This window comes from Sceloporus occidentalis, unplaced genomic scaffold (genome assembly GCF_023333645.1).
Source record: "Sceloporus occidentalis isolate IW3139 unplaced genomic scaffold, rSceOcc1.0.p SCAF_66, whole genome shotgun sequence".
NCBI lineage: Eukaryota > Metazoa > Chordata > Lepidosauria > Squamata > Phrynosomatidae > Sceloporus > Sceloporus occidentalis.
Window position 1 is genome coordinate 3,983,106 of NW_028317046.1, and position 15,304 is coordinate 3,998,409.

A 15,304-nucleotide genomic window follows, 5' to 3' on the forward strand; every position below is an offset into this window, starting at 1 on the left:
CGGGGCAGGATGCGGAGCCTCACAGAAGACAGACAACGCGGCCCCAGACTCCGCGGATAGCGGTCCCTCAAACTACGCAGGCGCGGAGAACCGTGACACAGCGAGCCGCGCATGCGCACCGGCTGCTGGCTGCCAGAAACCAACATGGCGGCAGCATCAACGCGCATGCTAAACAAATCATTGGAGTGTTAATCACTAGAGATTCGTCCTGGGAAATATTATATTGGGAAATTATATGACAACTGCCGTTTTCCGAAGCTCAAGTGTGGTTTATATCTGCCAGAATGGCTCCAACAAAATGGCTCCTCACATAGAGACACTTATAAGCAGTGTTTTGCGACAAGTGTCTCTAGGTGACGGGGAGCAGTGTGGTGAAAAAAACCCCAAATACATTATGTGAAGAACAATGGCTCAGATTCTGGATGAGGTAGAGCCAACAGTCTCTGTCTTTGGGCCTCAAATACTTGTCCCCTCTCTACTCCTCTTATGACCCACAGGAGCTCTGAATCTATACTTCTATATACTATTATATGAAGCCCTCGTACTCAGGGGCGCCGCACCTCCCTTAGTGACTGTTGGCAACAACGTTTTGTCTCTAGCTTGTAGAACTCATCACTAGGGTGACGTCAGAAACACCAAAAGCGGCCATATTTGTTTCTGGTAGCTGTCAAATATTCACACATGCGTATTACAGTTTCTAGGAGTTAATATGGCGCCTGAGGATTCAAAATTTTCCCTTTCTCTTTCCACCCTTATTGGCTGCAGTTTCTGACGCAGCGTTGCACTATGATGACGTCTTTTTCTCCTGCCAGTTGATTGGCCGGTTCATGTTGGGTTTTGGCGCTGGCTTAGTAACGGAGGTTCAAGGATGGGAGACCGGGAGACTGTGCTGCTGGAGGCGCTGGGCCGCCTGGGGCTCAGGGGGCTGAGACGGGGTGAGTAGTGCCTACGTCTAGAGGGCAGTGAGATTCAGGGTAAGGGGTGGCATAAAGCAGGGGCAACAAAGAGCCCCGTGCTAACCTGAGGAGAAGACCGAGATACTGCGGCAGTAACAGGGGTATTAGACAGGGATGCGCTATGTTACATACCCTCAACATTCCTATTGGCCAAAGAGGGGCACTTCATTTGGGCGGTGTGGTTAGTGGCAGTGCTGGGGGTGGGCTTTCCCCATACTGTTTATGTGCCTTTGTGCCCTTTTGAGGGGGGGTATTTGTGTAGCTGAGTGGGGCATAAGAATATTGGGGTTTTATTTGCCCCGTTTAATTTAAAAGGATGTTTTCTGCGTATAATGTACATTTCAAAACATCTGACCTCTAGTATTAGATCGTGACTTTGCATTTATTTCTCTCTCATTTCTGGCAGCTTGGGTGGATTCTGTGTGGGAACTCGACTTCACGGAGACGGAGCCTCTCGATCCCCGAGTGGAAGCTGAGATCACGGAGAATGGGCTGGAAGCGTTTAACCGTTTGTACGACGGCTTGTCGCCTTTTGCTTCCGAAGCCCAGGAGAACACACGGGTACCGTAGTCCTCGGGCGTAAGGGTTGCGGGTCGGCCTGTGGGCATCCGGTACATCGTATGTTATAGCTTGTGTTGGTGTAGAGAGGACTTGTCAACAAACTTTATTTAGCACGTCAGAGGAGGTCGAAGAGGCAAAGATATCCCTTTTCTCTTAGTATGATGAGAGCGATGACATCAGAGCCAACTCTCCAAGTGCTTGTTTCACATGCTCGCACCAGGGCGTGAGAGTAACCCGCATCCTTTCTGTATTTTGCAGAGCATCTGGACCCTCTTTGCCGAGAACGATATCTGCCGTAACTCCCTGGTGGCGGTTCTGTATCACTTCATTCAGATCGGGGAGAACAAAAAGGCTGACGTCACACAGAGGACTCTCGCCCTGCACGCCGCCGGCCTCTACTTCCTGATCTTGGAGATTCCGGGTAACTATCACCGGCGCTGGAAAGTAGAGCGGTCCGATGCCAGGTTCTCCCGCCGCAGCCTCCCGAAACTGTTTTCTTTCAACAGGTAGCGTCGCTAACCAGGTTTTCCACCCGGTCCTGTTCGATAAATGCGTGAGCGCCGTTGAGAAGATTTGGCCTCAGGATCCCGACTTGAATCGCAAGCGCAAGAAAGATGCGCTAAAGAGCTCTCAAGGGGACAGTCGGGGCAGGAAGAAGTCCAGGCCGGTCAGGAGGGAGGACTCGGAGGTAGTGCGGAACTTCGCTCTTGTTTGAGGGATACGTTGTATGTTCAAATATCAAAGCAGAATGAATGTTACTCTGAGAAATCAGGCTACTCCTCGCCACAAATCCCAGCTTTTGTAATATTTTATTAGAAATTCTGATAGAAATATTTCCCTAGAAGGTGAACCATTTTCAATTCCTTTGTGACTATGCGATCCAGAGCATATGAAGAAGGTTCTTGAGCCCCACCGTGCTAATATTCCTGCCGTCATTTCCAGCTGAATGACACATTGGAGGACGAGGAAGAAGATGAAGAAGCAGTTTATTTCTCCACTCGTGACCTCATGAACATCCGAGAGTCCGTCTTCCTTCTCCTGAAGAACTTCTTACGCCTGCTCCCCAAATTCTCTCTGAAGGAGAAGCCTCAGAGCGTGTTGCACTGCATGCAGGTGGGTGGCGGAGGTTCGGCGAATGTGGGGGGGTTAATCAGAAACTTGGCTATAGTTTTATCGGTCTGAGATAAGATGGAGTCTTTAGGGGAAGGTGATATGTTTGAATGGGCCAACATAGAAAAATATGTAGAGTCGCCTGAGAAAGAGACCTCTGTGGTCCCAAAAGCTTATACGTTGTTGCATCTTATCCTACGTTGGCCCTAACGTAGCACATGATGAAAATGCCTCATCTAAAGGTACAATATATATAAGGGTCGGCTGTGGCTCATTAGCGATCAGATCGAGTGATGAGTGTTTTTTTGTTTTTGTTATTTTTTTTGAGATTTCACCTCTAACGTCTCCCGAACACGTGAAGTAATTTGCTTTACTGCATCTGCTTTTTAGATCTTCATAAACTTGACAAGTTTTGAGACCGTCCCCCAAGAATTGCCGTTTTCGGCAGCTGGGTGAGTTCCTCTTTGCCCGTCTCGGCCGGCGTATAAACTGCTTCAACTGGATCCCGCGTCTGCAGTTTTTGGGCATTTTATGTCACAGCTTCTAACACAAACTGATTTATTTCCCTTTTTTTGCCCATCTCTGCAAATAGTCTTTTTTTTTTTTTTTTCTTTCAGTTTCGTTAACCGCATGAAGTACGTTCCGGAGCTGGCGTACCACGGCTTGTGGTTACTCTGTCTGCCCATCCACGGGGATTCTAATCAGGTATTGAACTTGTCTGCTGTCCTAAAGCACTTCTTCACCCCCAGCGACAGCAGCTGTTAAAAACCCCATAAACTGATCCAAAGACATGATTAAAGTGTCTTTGCGTGAACGTTTTCACATAAGTGTTGTTAGAATTTGATGTGTTGAGCCAAGGGGACGTTGAAATGAGCTCGCCGCTTGTATGGATCAGTCGGCGTACGTCTTGGCGACGTGTCGCTCGGCATTCATCGGAGATGATTTGGCTTCTCTTCTCGCAGACCTTACGACGTCTGTTCCAGCGCCTGCTCAGCGTTATCCTGATGATGAAAGGTGGAGAAGGTGCTCACTCCGCTCTGTTGGTGATCAGCCCCTCGGTCACCAGCGCCAAGAACCAGGCGCTCCGATTCATCAGGTGTGTCACAATGTACCCGTCCCTGTGTCCTGGGTATTTGACCTCTTTCTCTTGCTCCTGTCAGGAGTCCTCTGTAGAAGGTGATGCCTTTTATTGGCCTAACAAAGAATGATATGCGTAGTCGCATAAGCTTTTGGGATCCTCGGAGGTCTCTTTAGACTGAATGAAACGAGACCTCTGAGGTCTCACCCTGTTTGTGCCACAACTGAAAATCGCTTCAATGTGGGTTTTTGTTTAGATAAATATTTGCCTTCTTTTGGGTTTATTCTTTATTTTGAGCCGAATGGCTGTCCCCTGCTCAGTGCATTAAGTTTTGCGTCACTAGATGGCACCGCTTGTCCATATTACACCCACCATGATACTTTAACCCATGCCTCGCTGTCTTTTTTTTATTTTATTTTTTTTTGGTGTCTGTTGCAGTTTTCTGGTGGATGAGCTGAAGGAAGCGGCTTTTCCGGTATTACACATCCTTCTGCAGCACATCTGTGTCAAGGTAACGAGGAGCAAATATCTAGGGGTGACCAAAGTCCTTGCAGAAAGGGTCGGCGGTGGCTCAGCGCGGTGCCGCAGAGACCGCCAGCACATTACGGGAAGCTATTGGTCTTTCCGGTTGCTTTGAAACTGTCGCTGAGTCGGCGGTGGTGATCGGGGCCGCTAGAAGTCAGTCATCTGCAACACTTTATTCAATCTTAAAATGATCTATTTGCTATCTTTCTAGTTAAGCTTTTCCGCGTTTTTAATATCTCTGCGATAACTTTGTTCACCTCTGATTATTCTTCTAGAGTCCTGCACCGGTTTAATAATGTATAATTTTTTTGTCCTCCGTTTTTATCTGGCGTTTAGTGTCCGGATAAAGCAGAGTATCGTCTGAGTGCAGCTCAGGCTCTGGTGAAGCTTATGGAAAAATTACCCAATCCGGAATACGCTCTTTTCACCTCCTGGATGTACGGATATTCCAAAAACTCCAAGGTGAGAATGTTTCGTTTTGTCCGTTAAAAGCCATTAAATCATTTATTGTAGTTAAAAAATACAGCAGCTGCTATAACTAATCCTGTTAAAGCTTGTTTTGGGGGAATGTTTCGGGTCACGTGAATCTTTGTGTTTTTAGTTAAAAAAAAAACAAAAACAAAAAAAAAACCCCTAAAGAACAGATCGTTGTATTTTTTATCTTTCAAAAAAAAAAAAAAAAAAGGCTTGAATTTTAACACCTCAATTGTTTAGCGGATTATTTTCACACCCTGTGCTGTACGGAGCCTAGACGACATAGGATAATGAAGATGTCGCTTAACGGGACTTTGAAGAAAGATCCCCCAAAGCGTTGAAGCCGCCTCAGTGCTTCAGAGAGGGAAAAAAGACATTGAATAACAAATCCCACTTTGTGTTTGCGTAGATCTCGTACCGGGTGTTCGCTTTGGACGTCGCTGTTGCGTTGCTGGAGTTACCGGAGAGAGAGACGGACGAGTCCTTCCCTCCAGAAAGTCTGAAGTTCCTGCAACACAAATTCCTGCTGCAGGCCATGGTGTTCAGCCGCTGCTCAGACAAAGCGCCGACCGTGCGCAGCAAAGCGCTCTCCTGCCTGGCTCAGTGCTTGGAAAGAAATGCTACGTCTGCCTTGGAGGGGGTGCAGGAGCTGCTGCAGGGCAGTAAGTATTCGGGGAGCTGGTAACGCTCTCGTAGGTATGGAGAACTGGCCGGGGGCTTCATCCGGTTTTAAATAACCCTAAGATTTAGTACTTAACAGTTAATTTATCTATAAAAAATAGAACCTGCCGGCGGATCGGCCCCCGTCTAGTCGCCCGTTTCTCCTGCTGTAAAGACTCAAACCTTAATCAGCTGTTGGTCTATCCTTTAAATGGTAAAGAGAAGAATATTTTATCTGGGTTCTCAAAATCTGAAACAGTCCTAGAAATTAAGAAAACTTTCTCCTGGGTCTTAAAAGTAACTTTTTTGATAATTTTTGCATTAGACTTTTAAAGAAAGAAATCCTAAATTTCTTAGACTCTTTACTAACTTTGAAATACCACTTGCAATGATCAAAACCCATATTTTTCGCCTTCGTTTACTGTATTTTATTTTTCTCGTGATGTGTTTGGTTAGGTACTTGTCGCACTATTTTGGGTTCTTACCTGACAGCTGAGAGTTCGGTCAATGGTGGAGAAGGTACAAGAATGCTTGTTACTTTTTGTTCTAAAGCCGTATATATTCTAATATAATATATAATAATACAATAATATTATATTAGTTTAATATAACAAATTCTTATATTAATATATTATATTAATATGTTGATATAATCTATTATATGAATATAATATTTGGCTGAAGATTCCAGGGAGCAGTTCTGTAACGCGGAGAAGCGTCTTGCCAATCGCTGAGTCTGTGTTGGAAAGTTTTCCAGCTATTTATCCGTCTCCAGCATCTGTGTTTACATCGATTCACATTCAGCGTGTCTGGCTGATGTTTCTGGATCCAAAGGACTCGAAATGCTGATTTCTGTAGCAAGTTATTGTTTTCAACATTTCTCACACTGCCGTTATTAAATATATTGAGAAAATGCGCCAGAGTCGGAACGGATTTCATCCTAGACTTATTTTATTGGACGACAGTTTAATGTCCCAGGGAGCTATTCCAAAGAAGAAGAATGCATATTAAAGTATTCAAATAGTTAAAATAAAAAACTGGTATTTAGGAAAGACAGCCGTGTGGACAGATTAGGGAAATGTATGTTATTTTCAATGCAGCCACTATATATAGTTTAGGGACTTGGGATTTCTCCTGTGTCCTGTATGTGTTTTATCATCTAAACGGTGCGTCCGGACGTTATTTTTTTTTAATATACTCTGTTCTTGCAGCTACGGCTCAGCCACACAAATCTTTGGGCGCCTTAAAAACCATCGAAATGACGGACGGAGGAGACCTCACGAGATCTGATGGTATCCGTTTTTCATTTGCCGTTTATCACTGCAGTTATATTGTGTAACGTGGGGTATTTTGGTATTTTTTCTGTTCTGTTTTTTAAATGATTTCCTTTTAAAGCAGGGAAGGAGACGCTTACGATGCTTCGCCACAGAGCCGGTGATGAGAAGACAAACGTGAGGAAATCTGCCCTTCAGGTATAGCTTCTTAACTCTTTATGCAATCAGTGGCGGCCGATGGCGTTTTGGGTTTAAAGTCTTCTTTTTGTGTGCTTCCGGGAAGCGTTGGGAGCCGTTCAGGGCGAGTTCACAACTGTCGGTTCTGTGTTTTCCGTTCGCAGGTTCTGGTCAACATACTGAAGTATAACTTGATCGCCTGCAGCCCGGAGGATCTTTTAACGCTCCAGGACCGATGCCGCGATCCGGCTGTATCCGTGCGCAAACAGGCGCTCGCCTCCCTGACCGAACTCCTTCAGGTGCGGAGAAGTATTTATTTATTCCCGTTCACACGTATTCTAAACCCAATAGACTCGAACATTCAGGACGGCGATCTCTGGGGTACTGGAGTCCGGCTGGTTGTTGTTTGATTTGTAGTCCTGCTCTCTGCCCACCGGCTCCCTCCACAGATATTAAATATCATCTCCCGTTTAAGCTTCATTTTATTTGCATAGATTTCGCTCTGAATATACGTCTCCTACGTGAGGTCCACCACGCTGGGAATACATATGTCATTTCCTCAAAATCGCTAGTGAGAATTGGCTGATAAATGGGTGTTTTTGGCAAGCTGGGCTCCGTGATCTCCAGCTGCTGAATTGCCCGTCCCTGGTTATAATATCTGTTTCAAAGTCCGGTCTCCGTGGGGTTAGTAGAGCAGGAAAGGCGCACAGGTCTGCTGCATGATTAAAGAACGATCAGTCGTTTATACGCCGGCTCTCGTGTTTCCTCGGCAGGCTCAGCCACACAACACTCTGATCCAGAAGGCCTGGCTGACCGGCTTGGTCCCCGTCGTGCTGGACACGGAAAGCACCGTGCAGGAGAAAGCCCTGGAGTGTCTGGAGCAGCTTCTTCTGCAGCATATCACACATTATAACCGTTACAAGTCGAGCGACGAGAGACAGAAGCTCACCTGGGACCTGCTCACCCTGCTGTCCGACGAAAGCCAGGAGCTCAGGTGAGAGCATAGGCTGCTTCCCTGAACACCCTGCATGTGGATACTTTGTATCTGCTGAGCACCATTGAGTAGATTATCCCCTTTTACCGACATGCAGCTTCAAAGAAGGCGGCAATCTGGACTTTTTTTTATAATTGAATGTATAGAACAAAAGGAAAGCATTTAAACCGAGTTAGTCTGTTGTTTTCTCTGTTACCTGCCAGACTTAATAGCGTTTTCTGATCTCCTCCGCTCCCCCTTCCAGCCGATATTTAACGAAAGCCTTCCACGTGTGGTCCAAGCAAAATAAGTTCTCTTCGACCCTCGTCAACAACTTGATTTCTCACACGGAGACCGAACACTCTGCCCCGGCCTGGATGGTTCTGGCCAAGGTTGCCGGCTCTTCTCCGAAATTAGATTACACCAAGATCCTGAACTCCTGGGACCAGATCAGCAGGTGAGAAAAGTCCAAACGGGTGGCCTTCTGCTTTGAGTTTGGTATCTGTTGGCTCCTCAGCTAGTTTTGTATTTGACTGTATTATCCATGCTCCTTTCAATTGCTGAATATTCTTTCACAATTCTTTTTCCAGACAGGCCGATGCCAACACAACTACCACCGGGCATATATTATATGTCATTGGGCACATTGCCAAACATCTGCCTGCCGACACCAGAACTGGTCTGATCGGTGAGTGGAGAATTACGAAAATAATTATAACTTGTGCCGGGATAATGGTCCTTGTGGACCTGCTTAGGCCGGGACGTAGAGGTTGGCGGCGGGTTCGCGGTCTTTCCTTTTTCCGAGTAATCCGAAGCAGATTTGTTTACCCTTTTTTTTTTTTTTTCTTCTTTTTTTTCAGGTCACGTGAAGTCTTGGTTGAAGGAGTTCAAGTCTCCTCCAGACGTCATCAGCCCGGCAGTTGAGTCTCTGCAGAAGCTGTGCTACGCTCACTTGGACTCCCCTGAGTGTGTGCAGGTAACGTGTGGGTCCCGTTCGCTCTACGGTTTGTACCGTACTTTATATCGCCTCACATCCAAGACCTTTGCCCTCCCAGGATCTGCTCAATGAGGTTTGCGGTGATTTAGTGGCGACATGCGAAGAATATATCTCCTCCGTGGCGATGACCGATAGCAGAGATGCGCAGTTTGACCAAGAATTGTTGGTAAGCCGAGCTTCTCTTTAAGTGGACATTTGGCTGATAAGTTTTGATGTAGAACGTGTCGTAAGATTTATAGATCGATATAAGAAAGCTGAAGGGGGTGTAGATAGGGTGGTTGTTTCCTTTTTACGACTGAGCTACAAGATATTACATCAGATCTAGAAACATAATTGGAATGGCTGCTCTGGGTTCCTAAAACACCTGCCCCTTGCCAGGTCAAACACCTCTTCACCCTGGGAGAAGTCGCCCAGCTGTGCCCGGCCCGCGTGGAGAAGCGAGTCCTGCTGCTGGTTCAGTCTATATTGGCCAGTTCTGTCTCGGCGGAGCAGAGTGAGTATCTTCCCGCGGTCTCTGTTATCGCCTCGTCCGGCACCGGCCTCTCATCCGTCCACTCTCTTCCAGATTCCTGCCGCTCAGAAAGTGAGGAGCTCACCGGATCGCAACCGCTGTCGCAGTTCAGAGCTTCCAACATGCCGCCGCTGGTCCGGGCGCACGCTTTTATTACACTCGGTAAGCGTTGATCGCCTAAACAGCGTGCCTTCGTAAATCTGGGTTTGTGCGTATGAAAGATGGGAGTACAGTGACTCGGTGGAGCTTTTGCTTGTTAGTCTGCGGCTTCTTCCACAGGAAAGCTGTGCCTTCAGCATGAAGACCTGGCTAAGAAATGTATCCCTGCCCTGGCCCGGGAGCTGGAGGTGTGCGACGACGTGGCCATCCGCAACAACGTGATCATCGTGATCTGCGACCTGTGTATACGCTACACAACAATGGTGGACAGATACATACCCAACGTGTCCGTGTGCCTGCGCGACAGAGACCCCTTCATCCGCAAGCAGACGCTCATCATGCTGACCAACCTGCTGCAGGTGAGAACGGGAATTGGCGTGCACTCTGGGGAGGTCGGACCCCCGGCGTATCCCGTACACCACTCAGTGAGTGCAGCTCGATGTAAGGAGTCCCCATCCGGCCACCATTCTCTGTCTCACACCCCACATCTTTCCTCCTCCAGGAGGAGTTCGTGAAGTGGAAAGGCTCCCTGTTTTTCCGCTTCGTCAGCGTCCTGGTGGATCCAGACCCAGAAATCTCCAAGTAAGTCTTTCGCTCTCTGGTTGTGACTTTTTTTTGTATAACAAGATTTTTTTTTTATTTTTTTTTTTTAGCTTTTTCTTCACTTTTAATTATTTTTTCCATGTACAGATTTGGGGAATTCTGTTTGGTTCATCTGCTCCTCAAGAGGAACCCGGTCATGTTCTCCCAACACTTCATTGAATGCATTTTCCACTTTAACTCCTACCAGAAACACGAGAAGTACAACAAGTTCCCGCAGACGGAGAGGTGAGGGTTTCCTGCGGTAATCTTTCGTACTCTCTCCTGTGCGATTCACTAACCCGTCCCTATTTCATTTACCAGAGAGAAGACCCTGTTCTCTCTCAAGGGGGCCGGCAACAAAGAAAAACGCGTGAAGATCTACAAGTTTCTGCTGGAACATTTCACGGACGAGCAGAGGTTCAATCTGACCACCAAGCTCAGCCAAAATGTTCTAGGTAAGCAACGAGTTCCTGGCATGTTCTAGAACAACGCCCGGAACTCCTGGATTCATTTATTTTAAATTAGGGCGCAGTGTCTGAAAGTTCTCGAGTTAACCAAATTTGTGACATTTCTACCAAATTCATCCCCCGAGATTAATGGAATTTCAGTTTTTGTGATGAAACGGGCCGTAGAATAATCGCACCTTGTGCTGTTTAATGCCGGCCCTTGCCCCGGCTGGCCGTACACCTGATGCGAAGCAGTAAACCGGACTCTGTCTCCTCTCAGTGTCTCTCCCTCGCGCGCCGCTTTTGATCCCTCAATCCTTTTCGTCTCGCAGCCTGTTTCGTGGACGGCGTTTTGCCCGTCGACATGGAAGCCGACGAGTTGCTGTCGGACATCTTTGAGATCATGAGCTGCAAAGAGATCAAACTGTCGGCGATGAGAGCGAAACCCGGGGAGGACGTCGGCGCCGACGATGACGAGATGGCGATGGCCACCGCGGTGATGCAAGCGGCTCAGAAAAAACTCATATCTCAGGTGAGCCGCGGCGGTCTCTTCCCCGACTGCAGAGACTGAACCATTTTTTTTCCTGTGTAAGACACGGGGGTCAGCCGTCATCTGTGGGTTTTAGGTCTGTATTAACCCTTTCGCTACATAAACAAGGGGAGATTTTGGAACGATTGCCTACAAACCTCAAAAACTTTTTAATTAAATAAAAATCGCTTTCTGCTTAGAATTCTTCTTTTAAACACTTTTTGAAATGATTCTAGAATTCTGAAGAAGGGGAGACGCAGAGCCGGAATAACTGCCATGTTTGGCACGATCTTTAACCACTTCACAAAAGCCCATACATGCGCGGGCTCACAATGCGTTGCCTTTAATGGGTTTAAGGATAACTCATCGTCCTTAAGGGGTTAATTTGATCCCTCCTGTTCTTTGATTTTGGAATAATAATAATAGTTCTCCGGTGAATCCTTATCCAGGTGCAAAAGAAGAACTTTATTGAGAACGTCATCCCCATCATTACTTCCCTGAAGGGGCAGTTGGAGCAGCGCCGGATCCCGGCAGTGAGAGACCTGATGAATTACCTGCGGGTAGGTGGTCGGCGGAGGGAGTGCCGTGCCGGGCAGAGGCGGTATTTAATCCGGTTCTGCCGCCCCGCAGGAAATGATGCAGGATTATCGGGACGAGATAAAGGACTTCTTCGCCGCGGACAAGCAGCTGGCGGCCGAGCTGGAGTACGACATGAAGAAGTACGAGGAGCAGCTGGAGCGAGAGAAGGAGGAGAGGGAGACGCCGGTGGATCGCTCTGCCGCAGAATCAGCGCGGTCCCCGCGGGTCGGTTAAAGGAGTCGAGGGTCTTATTCATTTCATTTATTTTTGACACTTTTGTGATATTTTTTTAATTGTTTACTTTTTTTGTTTTAAGTACAAATCTTGGTGAACAAGAAAAAAAAAAAAAGCACTTTATAAAGTAGTTGCATCCCAGAAAAGCCACATTTTCCGTGTGATGACATCGATAGTTCAGCAACTTTTTTTTTTTTTTTACGGAAATATCTTCTTGAAAGTTTTGTGTTTGCGTAAAACATTTCTCTCTCTGGTTGGCTTCAGGGATCTCCTCGCAGCGGGAACGTTGCAGGGTCTCCCAAATCCCCCCTGGCTGCCGACGGACAAGCCAGACCAGGAACTCCGTTGGGTTCGCCGATAACCACGCCGCGTGTCGGCATTCTGCAGAGACCCAGGTGAGGGGGGGTACGCGATGATATGGCAGAGGGGGGGTGTAAAGATAATTTGTACGTTCGGAACATGAGCCCCTTGGTGTATTTTTATTTTGTGCGCAAATAACACGATCCTAGCACATAGAACAGCAATTATACCATTTTCTATTTCTGCCGAGCTGTCGTTCTGATGTTTTTTTTTGTTTAACAAAAATGTTTTAAAAATGTAATTTTTATATTTTTGTTAAATAATATATATATTTTTTCTACCTGTAGGCAGATGTCCCTCAGCACCATCGCCATCTTAAACTCCGCCAAGAAAGCAGCAGAATGTAACAAAAAGCAAAGAAGCAAAAGCATCGGGGCCCATCCGTTAATACGCTCTCCGGCCAGCACGGGGAGCAGCAAGCAAGGTGGGGGTAACAGGCGTATAATGGGTTAAAGGGGCGAATCAGATGAATTCTAATAGATTTGGAAGAACAAGCAAAGCTCGGGGGGGGGGGGAAACCCAAACTTTCTGTCGGTTCCCCTCCTGTGTAACGTCGCTATATGCAAATGAGCTGTTCTTCATTCTGCTCGGTCATTTGCATATGGAGCTGGCAGAGCTCTTCTACGATTTCAGAGATTTCATTTCTTTCCCCCCCAGTGTCCTTCCGCACCCCCGGTCAGGAGAACAGCTCGATGGAGGGAAGAGCGATCAGCACCCCCGACCGTACGCAAAAAACATTTTTATTTTTTTTTAAATGTTTTCTTTAAAATGAATGCAAGCGGAAGCGGCTGCTCCCTGTTTCCAACGAATAATGAGTTTTGTACGGGGCGATACTAACTGGAGCGGCGAGCAGGAATGTTTCATTGGTTTCCAAGGCAACTGCTCCAAACTGTAGCCCATTGTGCCTCAGCGGCTGTTTACTAATCAGGGTCTTGTGTTCGCAAGCAGAGATGTCGCCTGATGGCAGATCCATAAAATATTGCCGGGATATAGAGAATTTCCAGCTGCTTCGGGGCAGATGCACAGTGGCTCTTCATACACCGCCCCAGCCTCTGTATACAGTATACAGTACTATACACCGCCCCAGCCTCTGTATACAGTACTATACACCGCCCCAGCCTCTGTATACAGTACTATACACCGCCCCAGCCTCTGTATACAGTACTATACACCGCCCCAGCCTCTGTATACAGTACTATACACCGCCCCAGCCTCTGTATACAGTACTATACACCGCCCCGTTTGTTAATTCTCATGTCCTAAAACTTTGAGACCAACAGGAAAACTTTCTTTAAAGGTTCTGTGATTATAACTTTGGGGGGGGGCCCCGATCTGCTTTATTTATCTTTTTCTGGCTGATCGTCCCCAAACGCAGCCTTTGTCAAATCTCAGACTCTCGTTCTGTTTTCAGAGACCATCGATAACGTGACGTTCGGAGCCGGAGTCAGTTACATCAGCGCCGGCCGCACGCCGTCCTCGGGAAGAGAAAGCGTCGCGTCCCAAGAGCCGGATAAAGACGTTCTTTGTATCATGTCCCCCGACAAGCCGTAAGTCCCTCCGCAGCACCGTATCTGGTGAAAGCTGCACCCTTACTGGATCCTTTCTTCCAGGACTTCACATAGAGGTCCAGCGCCACTCTCCGCTACGATATAAATTTAAATCTTACATAGGAAAGAGAATGCTGAGTCCTGCAAATGGGTTTTATCATTTTATGGACAGTTCATGTTCTGAGCCTTAATTAATGCTAGGTTATAAAACCGCACACGGAGACGATATATGGAAAGCTAGAACCTGCCGGCAGATCGGCCCCATCCGGCCCCCGTCTAGTCGCCCGTTTCTCCTGCTGTAAAGACGCAAACCTTAATCAGCCGTTGGTCTCGTCTTAGATTCAGGAGCCGTATGTCTATCCCATGCATGTTTAATACCCTCACTGTATTACCCTCTACCACTTCTGCTGGGAGGCTGTTCCGTATGTCTGTCCAATGCATGTTTGATATCCTGACTGTATTAGAAAGTCGCTGATTCTGTGTTTTGGTTCTGTAGAGCCCCTCAGCCCCGGCCGTGGAACTTGGAGTCTCCGGTGCAGAGGAGAACCAGCCGCCGACGACGACCGTCCGTCAAAACACCGCTGAAACCCACCAACTAGACAATCAGCTGCCGACAACGCCCGGAGCGAGCGCCAGAAACCCTGCATTCTATATAAAAAAAATATATATATGGAATCTGCTGCTAGAATTAACCGCTTAATGCCTTGGCAGCCCTCCAGGAATATATAATGCCAGCACGATGGCCGGGGCTCTACTTATCAATGGAAAGCCGACGTGTTTGTGGCCGCGACGCGTGTATATATTTATCTGTATCTTTCCTTTTTTTTGTTTATTTTGCACCATGTCTCATTTTGTATTTTTTTTTTTTTTTTTTTTTTTTTAAACAAAATCAAGTCTGGTTTCACAATCCACTCGGAATCATGTAATCTTATTCACGTATTAAGCGTCGGCGCGTAAACGCGGTGGAAGAAGGACGTGGCACGGAGCGGCGGGGCCGGAGCTCCGACAGCCTCTTATTACGAAAGTTCAGCTCTGCGCCGCTCATCATTTACCAAAAATAGAGGAAAAAAATAAAAAAAGTCGCTGAAGAAAATCAAACATCTTTAATATCAAATAGTACAGCAGCTTATTATATACAGCGTTGGGGAAGAAAATAAAGATGAAATGCGTCGTGTGTTTGCAGGGGTGGAAAAAAGTTGTTTTTTTGGTTTTTGGGTAGGGTTTTGCCTGGAGCTGGCGTACCCCCAACACCCCCCCCCCAGCATTAACATTTTAATCACCGGAGCTGTTTATAGAAAACGTCGAGCCGTGAAGCAAGTCGGGGTTCCATCGCCTCTAATGGGGGTTAGGGCCCGATATGTCTCGCTGCGCATGTTCTGTAGGCGCTGCCTGGACTGAGGGGTTAATCCGAGTGCCCTGTGCTAACACGTTCCTGCTGCCGCTCGTAATCACGGAATAACGAGGTTTATGTCATGTGCGGATGTAAATTTATATATATTTTTTTCTTTGCGTCTTGAGTTTGTTGCCGAATAAACGGAGATAAAACCAAATGCGTCACAAATGTGTCGTTTT

General features: G+C 47.0%; 1 protein-coding gene across 1 annotated transcript; it reads left to right on the plus strand.

The window, feature by feature from the left end:
• The first annotated feature begins 868 nt into the window (after positions 1–868).
• Positions 869–14,331, plus strand: LOC149286923 (condensin-2 complex subunit D3-L-like). The gene is made up of 34 exons (XM_089493704.1): positions 869–935; positions 1,363–1,517; positions 1,776–1,938; positions 2,024–2,205; positions 2,460–2,630; positions 3,018–3,079; positions 3,245–3,332; positions 3,590–3,723; positions 4,144–4,216; positions 4,567–4,692; positions 5,114–5,381; positions 5,821–5,883; positions 6,576–6,656; positions 6,763–6,836; positions 6,980–7,114; positions 7,589–7,809; positions 8,054–8,245; positions 8,379–8,476; positions 8,649–8,764; positions 8,844–8,951; positions 9,164–9,278; positions 9,351–9,458; positions 9,576–9,814; positions 9,958–10,037; positions 10,146–10,283; positions 10,359–10,492; positions 10,816–11,015; positions 11,462–11,572; positions 11,643–11,816; positions 12,090–12,220; positions 12,473–12,609; positions 12,843–12,908; positions 13,597–13,732; positions 14,229–14,331. The coding sequence occupies exons 1-34, from the start codon at positions 869–871 to the stop codon at positions 14,329–14,331; spliced, it is 4,449 nt and encodes a 1,482-aa protein (XP_089349830.1).
• The last annotated feature ends 973 nt before the right edge of the window (positions 14,332–15,304 follow it).

Bases quoted from the DNA above. Each gene is read 5' to 3' on its own strand.
- LOC149286923 (XM_089493704.1), top strand. From the start codon at position 869: ATGGGAGACCGGGAGACTGTGCTGCTGGAGGCGCTGGGCCGCCTGGGG. The intron at 10,038-10,145 runs GTAAGTCTTTCG...TTCCATGTACAG, and splicing joins CCAGACCCAGAAATCTCCAA to ATTTGGGGAATTCTGTTTGG. The intron at 13,733-14,228 runs GTAAGTCCCTCC...TTGGTTCTGTAG, and splicing joins ATCATGTCCCCCGACAAGCC to AGCCCCTCAGCCCCGGCCGT.